The sequence below is a fragment of the Saccostrea echinata genome, unplaced genomic scaffold, assembly GCF_033153115.1.
Source record: "Saccostrea echinata isolate AGI-Se365-2 ecotype Australia unplaced genomic scaffold, CSIRO_AGI_Sech_v1 ptg000047l, whole genome shotgun sequence".
Classification (NCBI taxonomy): domain Eukaryota; kingdom Metazoa; phylum Mollusca; class Bivalvia; order Ostreida; family Ostreidae; genus Saccostrea; species Saccostrea echinata.
This window is the reverse complement of record NW_026889796.1, coordinates 14,267,608-14,277,123: the sequence shown is the minus strand read 5'-3', so window position 1 is coordinate 14,277,123 and position 9,516 is coordinate 14,267,608. Positions and strand designations below refer to the sequence as shown.

The window sequence follows — 9,516 nt, the reverse complement described above, 5'->3', positions numbered from 1 at the left end:
AATCTATTGACGTCGTAAGAATAAGATGAAGGCAATTCTAAGTGATTCAATTGAAAGAAAAATAATTCAATATAATTTTACTTGAAATATGTATTTAAACTGTTAAATGCATTAGTTAAAAGAAAAATGTCATGTATCATATAGACATGTGATATCGGCAATGCTAGCTCTCTGTATGCTTCAATAGGGCAAAAAGAGATTATCATGTTCCAATCAACTACTTAGTACTAGTGATTGTGCATACTAAAAGGCCGCGAACTTGTTTAGGCTTCTTATCAATGTCTCTAATAGGAAATTACCATCCGGTAAGTAGATCAGTGGTCGTTTCACTTAAAACTTCAACAAAGAAAACAGGTGCGTTTAAAAAAAGAATCTTCATGTATTATATGTGTTATGGAATTCATGACTTGAATTAAGGTAATCAGACAATTATTCAAATTCAACATGTACAACGTTTGTTAACATGTACAGCGTTTGTTAACTTAGCAAATCCCCTAAATGTTTGCATTTATTTTCATTTAAAGCACTCAACTTTTCTTTATATATAAAATCATTTGTACAGCACAACAATGTACCATAAAATGTCGGATCTACAAAATCTACAGAGGTGGGTGGGTGTTTAAATGTAAAAAAGGGGGGAAATTGAAAACCTTTTTCTTATTTTGTCCTGCAAGGTATGCTGAAAAACTATGCATTTTACTTGTAAATTAGATTTCTTTTGGGAAATCTGTATATAGCGTTCTATGAAAGAAATGATGGACAGTGAACCTTAGTTTAACACTGTCAAGCTTAAGACTACGATTATGAAGATTAACACAAAGTCAAATGCATTGAAGCATTGAAACGAAATTGCCCTCTGGAAAGAAAAAAAGGGGGAAGTCCAAAAGAGACTTGGAGGATATTAGATGTACACTGTAATTGAGAAGGAAATGAAAGACTACAGAAGAACTGGAATCGGGGGGGGGGGGTGGTCCAGAGGTAGGCAAGTGGCAGATCAGCATGATAGTCTCTGGTGACGACAATATGTGCTGATCAGCACGAAGAGGACTAAGATTGCTGAAGATGAAAGTTTTATAAAGGAAAAAACATAGAGTCACTAGCATCTTTATTATAAAAGTCAACCTGTTATTGACTTCATATATTAGAAAGACAACGATCAGTAAAACCAGAAAGCTAAAAAAAAAAAAAAAAAAAAAAAAAAATGAAAAATAAAAAAAATAAAAATAAAAAATAATACTAGTAATAGTACCGGGTAAAATAAAATAAAATAAATGTCACATCTTAAATGCACAGAAAATTATTAAATATGCAACAAACTCTTTCGTCATTTGAGTTTACTCATTCTTTCTTCTGGCTTTATTGATTTGGGTCAGTAAAGTTTCAACTTAACATGTATCGCATAACAAATCCTGCGTTGATTCAAAGATGTCTGTTATGTTGTTTTCAATCCAAAAAAAAATATATATATAATCATAATCAAAAGTGTTGTCATATACTAGTACTCAGTCTTCAATTATATCATATGAAACAATATTTTATGTGACTTATGGAGAAGATCTTGGCTTAAGAGAAGGCCAGTCATTTTCTGTTTCACTGTTTCTTATATTTTTTTCACTGTTTCACTGTTTCTTATATTTTGCATATATATTTTCCATACATGTATTTTAAAGCATTTCTATCATCAGATGGTCGTAACATAAAGGGTACTTAAGAGAATTGCTCCAAATAGTATCTACATATACATGAGGTATTTGATTCTTCGTGTTAAAGGACCCTCTATAAACTAAAGGAAAAGATTTTTTGGACATTGAGAAAATTATAGTGTGTAAAGGTGTAAATGTTGGGCTTATCTATTACATGTTCAACATAGGGTACCTTGCATTTACCCCCAGGAAAAATGTTCAAAGACAATGAAGTACTGATGAACAAAAATCACTGTTGTTTACTTAAATGGACAAAATACCAGCAAATTAAAGTGTTCAATCTATTCATCTTAGCCTATTAAAATGTTATAAATGCTTTATTTGATCACAAATTAAGAAATAAACAGTACACGTCAATTTATCTTATTCTAGACCAAAGGGCAGATTGCTCTATCTGCATAAAAATACCACAAATCAGAACTCTTTAGTGTGCAGTGTATAGAGGGCTCTTAAGCGTCCTTTTTAAGCATAAATGAAAAAACAATGAGTTTGAAATTTCCAAAGTCTTATTACAGACTGAATTTGGATGGAATAAATTACATACTATTCAAGACAATCAAACAAATTATTAATGCTTAGTTAAAAAAAAAGCATTTCTTTTTTAAAATTTATAATGGAGATAAAGTCTTTCATGTTACAATGCACATTTATATTGATTAATCTAAAAGTAACCGTTTAAAATTGGAAAATTGGAGAATACATAAAACATTGGCTTATCGAAATATCTGATCTTTAATATGGTTTGAATGTTTATCCTCAATGTGCGTATCATTTAAAGTAAAAATTGGAGACTGCATAAAAACAGTGGCTCATCGAAATATCTGATCTTCAGCATGGGTTGAATGTTTGTCCTCAGTGAGCGAAGCATTTAAAGTAAAAGATACATTTATTATTAATCAGAACGCGTAAGTAATTTGCTTGATTAAATAGGTCAGTCAAGGTGACAAAGTCAATCCTCAAAAAGGACATCTAGTTATACAAGTGTACAGATGCCGAAGTAGTGTAAACGAGGAACGATACAAAGTGCTATTTATGCCAGTTTGGAATTTTGGAATTTTAATTTTATTTGCTGTGAAAACAGGTAAATTAAAATAAGATACAGCATGTGTTATATAGATCTTATTCAAACCGTTTAAAACTTGTGAATTTTAACTTTTTCTCTCTATCTGTCTCTCTCTCCTTCACTGGCCTTATGCATTAATGCCTGTGCACTATTATAGTTTAATATCGTGCACCATTATAGTTTAATATCGTGTTCTCTTATGAATTTATCTCAGATCAGATCGAAACAAGTTTTTCTTAACCTTGACAACTTTGTTTGCAATTAAAAGGTAGGAATTATGTATATTAAGAAAGGAAAGAACTTAAGACTAAGAAGAAAATTTTCAGTTGATTGTAAAATCTCTCAAAATGAATATTTCTATAAAAATTTGCAGACAAAAAATATCACTCTTTATTCTTTTTAAAAATATTAAAACCATTTTTTAAATAAATGTGCGAAAGAAAGTTTTTGCAAAATTACATTTTAGTCTTTGTCGTTAGTCTTTTTTGTAAAACGGGGCCCAGGTCTGTCAATTATATTACAATGAACTAATGTATTTCATATTTGAATTTGACAAAAACATGTACAGATACCTTTCACCCAGAGTTTCAGATTTTTCTCAAAGTGTTTTAATAAGCTACCCTAATGTATAGTATACAGTATCAAGTTTACTCCTCAAATAATGTACAAAATAAGTCAAAAATATGGAAATGATAATACAGACATGTAAATAACAATTGAAATAATTTGCCTTCAGAACACTTTTTAGCAAAATAAACTTTATAAAAAACGTGTACTGTAAACAAATTGAAATCTCACAGATTCACCATTATTAAAGTTACAACTTTGACTGCAAAAAACACAATAAATTGAAAAGTTTGCAAAAACAAACAATCACATAAATCCAATGTTTACATGAAACACATAATCAAGTATTAAAGTTACATACAATAAGTTTCATACGATGGGCTCTGGATTTTCTTTATGAAAACGTATTTCCGCTCTAACTTACATAGGTAAACGCGGTAATTTTATACTTATAATGAAAATCTATGAATGAATATATAAGAAATGGATGTGAATTTGGAATTTGAAGTGCGATATACCCCCCCCCCCCTTTTCCCCGAATTTGATATTGACTCAAGTTTTAAGAATAAGCATGGCTTAAAAAGTATGATTGTAGTGGTTCGTTAAATCGATAGTATCCTGAATTTTTTCCCTTATCTATTGTCCATGTGTCACATATCCTTAATGTTACCTTTCATTTTGAACATTCATTGTGTTGTGTCAGGAATAGCGGTCTCGGGACCAGGTAAAGTTAAATTAACGCATACTGCTTCATTTAAATTTTTGAAAATAAAAAGCGAGTCAGCTTTAATTTATTTAGGAAAATTAGATAAGTTTCTTTCCACGCTTTAACTTGGCTTTACCTAATTAGTCTTTTATAGTGATTCTGAATGTATATAATGGCAAAATAACTAAATTCAGGTTCCTTATCAATTACTAAATTCAGGTTCCTTATAAAAGAAGCATTTGGGTCGTTTACAGCAAACATAAAGTGTGTGTTCCCTTTAGAAATAAGTAGAGGTTCCTCGATTTTTTATTTCTGAGAGTGTAACAAATGCAGGTTTACAAGAGCTGTTTGATAAGGGAAATTCGTCCGGAGTTTGACTTTTTAAAGGAAGTTTTATTAGGTATTCTATGACTCAATTTCCCTGGCACTTTTAGTTCACAAGGCTCAGCTGATTTTTTTTTTCTAATCAAGGTTTTTTCATGATCCTATGTCTGTATTTCAGGTAAGGTTTTAACATTTTCCAGTTTTCTCAAGTCTCCTTCGGCTAATTTGAACCCGACTTGTTACTATTTTTTGCTAATATGCAAAATCTTAGTTGCCTTAAATAAATGGTCAAGTCTCTTTTCAATAAAGTTAATGTTTTAAACATGTTTGGGTCATTTATAAAATCCTTGTGAAAAAGAGACACATTTTACAATGATATATTTTATATAATGCAGATTCAGGGTTGTTCAAACGATTCAATGTTGTTCAAATCATACCCTTAAAAAAATAACATAGTTAACTATAGCTTACTATAATTAGCTAAAATAACTACTTTGATACTTTGATTTACTATGAAACTTTACACAAGAACTTTTTTAAGATTAAGATTTAGTATAGTTTACTATAGTACGTTTTTGTTAGGGTACCTATAGAAGCTAGAGTGTAGCCAATATACATGTGGCGGGAAGGTTGGGGATGGTGTTGAGGATGAGTCAAAGTGTAAAGGGGAAAATTTTCATTAACGAAATATTCGTAGGGATGGTCCCCAAATGAAGTGAATATTTAAATAAAAGTGTACGAGGTGTATTTTTTTTCTAGGGGAAAAAATTTATACTTTTTAAAATTTTTATTTGCAAGCATCCTGATGTAATGTAAATTAATGCTGAAGCAAGTAAGAGTTTTGGGAGTAGAGTTGTTCTCATAAGAAGGGTAAAAAATTACACATAGCAAAATATTTGCTCTTTCTGAAAGAAAAATCAATAGAGTTGGTAAATTTGATAACATTTATTATGCACTGAAATACCGTAGATCAAATTGTTGAAAGCACATTTTTAAGTTTAGAAGAACAATATGATTGCGATTTCGTTCAAATATTCATTTGTCAGGTAAAAAAATGTGACGCATGTGAGTGTCTTATGCCAATGGGCCTTTTTGTTTTAGTCTGTAAAAGTGATTGTGAAGATTTTTTTTATTGATAAACGTATACCTTGCATGAATTTTAAAGTGGAGATGTAAAGGCAATCCAAGTAGTTTATTGTGATAAACAGTACTCTTACAACATACCATCAATTCTTAAAGGTTCTCAGACAACCACACATCTTGTTTTACTGAATTTTTAATTCGCATAGAGGCGTCACCAAACTGTAGTTGAAGTGTCAAAGTGTCTAGACTTTTGCTATGAATGTATACCAATGCTATGTGTTTTTTTAATCGTCCTATCCTTTTTCTTTTCGGAAAGGCTTTGTAAAAATCTTCAAGCTGATCCAGCTTCAACTTCAAACACAATGCAACGCACTGAATAACCTAGTAGCAAAGATCTAGTATAATAAATCTTTCAGAGAAAATTCTTGGAAATCAGCAAGTTAATGTAATCAAGAACCAAAAAGAACTCTGTTTGATTTTAATGTTTATAGTGTAGTTGTTAATTTAACAGTGGAGTTACATTGTAACTGGAAAATCTATCATTGACCCCATATATGCAATGGCAAACTTTTTTTGAAATTTATAAACTTTTCCTTATATGTTTAGTTAACGTCATTTTATTCATACTGTATGCTTTTATTCTTACAATTTAATGTATATTAAATATACGTTATATTTTTTATATTATTGAGGCAGCCATTTCATTTATGCATTTCATATGGACTACGAATTCTCTGTAATCTAGATTATTTCTTTTTCAGGAGTATGGGACTCCGTTTTTTCATACAGAAAATTAACAGATACAGAATTAGATACAGAAGATGTTTAACACTTCTTATTGGAATTCTCGTTGTAGCCTGGGTACATGTTCATTTTAATGAGGAGGTGGACTTCATCTACAACAACGAAAATACGGACAAAAAGTGTGAACTACCAAACTTAGACGCACATGACAAATCCATCACAAAATTTTTATATCATCTTAAACCGGTTCAGTGTGAACAAACATCGGATCTTTCTTTTGTAGATTCTAAAGGTTTTCTAAGATTGAACAAAACTGCTATATCACAATCTGAAAATGGTGCTATATCATGCACCTATTCTATAATAAAGCGTTTACTGGACTTCGACGTTGAAAGCGAACAGGAAGTGGCGTTTTCAAATCCTGTGTATGTTAAAGCTGACTTTTTCATTGTGAAGTGTGAAAATGAAAGGAAGTATACTGTGTATAGAAAATTACACCACAACATCGATTATAAGTCTCAAATGCAGCAGTTAAATTTTTTAAATGCATCCGATGAACAATTGAATGTGTATATATTTGGCTTGGATTCTTTGTCTAGATTAGCTGCAGAAAGAACGATTCCAATCACTCTTCGTTATGTTGAAGAAGAGCTAGGAGGTTACATAATGAAAGGTTATACGAAAGTTGGAGCCAACACATTTCCGAATCTGGTTAGTCTACTTACAGGAAAAGTCCCTTTTTCAAAGGAGTTACCTCCTTTTACGGAATTTTTAGATTCATTTCCATTTTTATGGAAAAATTTTAGTGAAGCTGGCTATACAACATTCTTCGCTGAAGACCTCCCAGAAATGGGAAGTTTTACGTATTGGAAAGGTTTCAAAGAGCAGCCTTGTCTACATTATATGAGACCATATTATTTATCATTGGAAAAATTTGGTTTGCCTAATACTCACCAAACACTGCTTTCATTGGAAAACAACAATATACATCTTGGCAAAACATCGGCTCTGTGTGTGGAAAATATTCCAAAGCATATGATGTTAATGAATTATTATAAGCAATTCATCGAATTTTATGGCAATAAACGGAAATTTGCTTTAAGTTGGATGAATGAACTCACGCATCAATGGGATAATCTTGTTCAGTTAGCTGACAACGACTTCATGTTGTTTTTTAAATGGTTGAAAGATTCAGGCAGACTGTCCAATTCTATACTGATGTTCATGAGTGACCATGGTATAATGCAAAAAAGCATAAAAAATACCCTAGCAGGGAGGGCAGAGAACCGGATGCCTTTGTTCGCCTTTGTGATTCCACCACATATCAAATCAAAATATCCCCATATTCATCAAAATCTGAAAACAAATACTCGACGCCTGACAACTGCATTCGACGCGCATGAAACATTGGTCGACATTTTAGAAAGCAATTTTTTACGAAGTAAATCGCACGTGAATAAACTGAAAAACTTTCCACGTGGCATAAGTCTGTTTCAAGAGATTCCAGACAGTCGATCATGTAAAGATGCAGAAATTCCTGGTGATTTTTGTGTTTGTAATTCATACGAACCAATAAGCAATAATGAAAAAATTTCAAAAGACTTGGCTAGTTTTCTAGTTTCTTACATTAATAAGGAATTGACTAAACATGGAGGAAAATGTGCCAAACTTCATTTATTAAAGATAAAAGACACTTATTTTGTAAAATCAAATTTGCAAAGACGAAAAGAAAAGGAGGAATTTTCCATACGAAATTTGTTTTTCCAATCTGACCAGGAAGAAAAAACTTACTTGAGTGTGTTTGAAACGGACCCCGGAAATGCATTATTTGACGCGACAGTCAGCAAAAACTACAAAGGATCCTTTAATGTCATTGGTAGAATAAACCGAGTTAACAAATATGGCAATCAATCGTCTTGCATAAGCGATAAATTTTCTAAACCTCTTTGTTACTGCAGCTGATGAAGTTATTTGGGTTATTTCGTGATTGATTCTGATTTTACTCTAGAGCAAAAGAGTGTTATTATTCAGGGATATTAGTGTATAAAGGATAATGTATTGCCCAGTAGTTTAAAAGATTTATGTAACTCAGTTTTCTTTCTCAGGGATATATTTGTATAAAATCTGTACCTCAGATTTGTTTTTATCCAATACGATGCAATAAAATTATTTAGGTCACTCAGGAACATTTGAGAACAACTCGGTGAACTTGATGAACTTTTTTCTAAAGAACTGATTTAATAGCTGTCAAACATGCTTTAAAGAACATTTGCTGTGAGGAAATTCCATTTTCATGCAACATTTTTCCAAAAGCAATTCATAAACTTTTCTTTTTATAAAAAGATGCACATGCTTCTCCTCTCCTACTATTCCCCTGGCTATTACTACAACTGTACATGATATATGTCTTTGAAACATCTTGGAAAACATCTTGAATGAAATGGCATAAACTGTATCTCGTTGACCATGACCTTTGATATATGATGTTGATTCATGGACATGACACACCTGTATATAATCAGAAGTTTGAATTCCTTAAAAGGAGTTCAAAGCCTTGACATGGATACATTTTCTCGTCTAGCAGTATTTTGACATTTCAGATGAGAATGAATTTGTGTAGTAACGAGTTACGACACATTTTCACTATATACCAGTAGTTCATCCAGAACATCATACTAAAGTTTTAATTAATTCCAACCAAGGGTTTAGGAGCTATAAACCGGACATGATTTCAACTTTTCGCTGCCCACTGAGTCAACTATAATCTCAAAGTTAATTTCATTCCAAACAAGAGTTTCTTCAGAGCTATAGCCCAGCGTATATTTCAATTTCTCAGTGACTTTGAACTTTGAGATATGACATTTGAGTTAAGATTATGACACACCTATAGGTGCAGGTAGCACCTCATTTGTCAAACCGGCGTACGCCATATGCTCTCCTTGACTTTTGTTAACCCGGCTTGATACTTCATTTGACCGAGGCAAGTTCACCGGCGTATGCGGATCTCGCCTGTTTGAAACGACAGGCGAGGGATTCGCCAGTTTTAAGGGTATGAGGCAGAAAGATTTACCGAGTGTTAAAATGCAGGTATTTTCTAACAAATCGGCATGTTGCTTAATTGTCTGCATTTCTCAAACAAATGTTCAATCATAAATTTAAAATATATATATTTTTTAGTAAAAATAAAATTCTTCATCCTTTTTTATATAAATAGATAATTTAGGATGGAACAAAAGGATGAGCGAGCTCTAATAACGTGTACGAACAGAGGAAATTCGTGTTAGAATATCTTTATTGTTCAAAGAAATATGAGTCAAAATGGAAAA

General features: G+C 31.8%; 1 protein-coding gene across 1 annotated transcript; it reads left to right on the top strand.

The window, feature by feature from the left end:
- Window positions 1-6,211: 6,211 nt before the first annotated feature.
- LOC133202509 (uncharacterized) lies at window positions 6,212-8,170 on the top strand. The gene has a single exon (XM_061338349.1). The coding sequence runs from the start codon at window positions 6,212-6,214 to the stop codon at window positions 8,150-8,152; it is 1,941 nt and encodes a 646-aa protein (XP_061194333.1). The 3' UTR covers window positions 8,153-8,170.
- Window positions 8,171-9,516: the final 1,346 nt, after the last annotated feature.

Bases quoted from the DNA above. Each gene is read 5' to 3' on its own strand.
- LOC133202509 (XM_061338349.1), top strand. From the start codon at position 6,212: ATGGGACTCCGTTTTTTCATACAGAAAATTAACAGATACAGAATTAGA.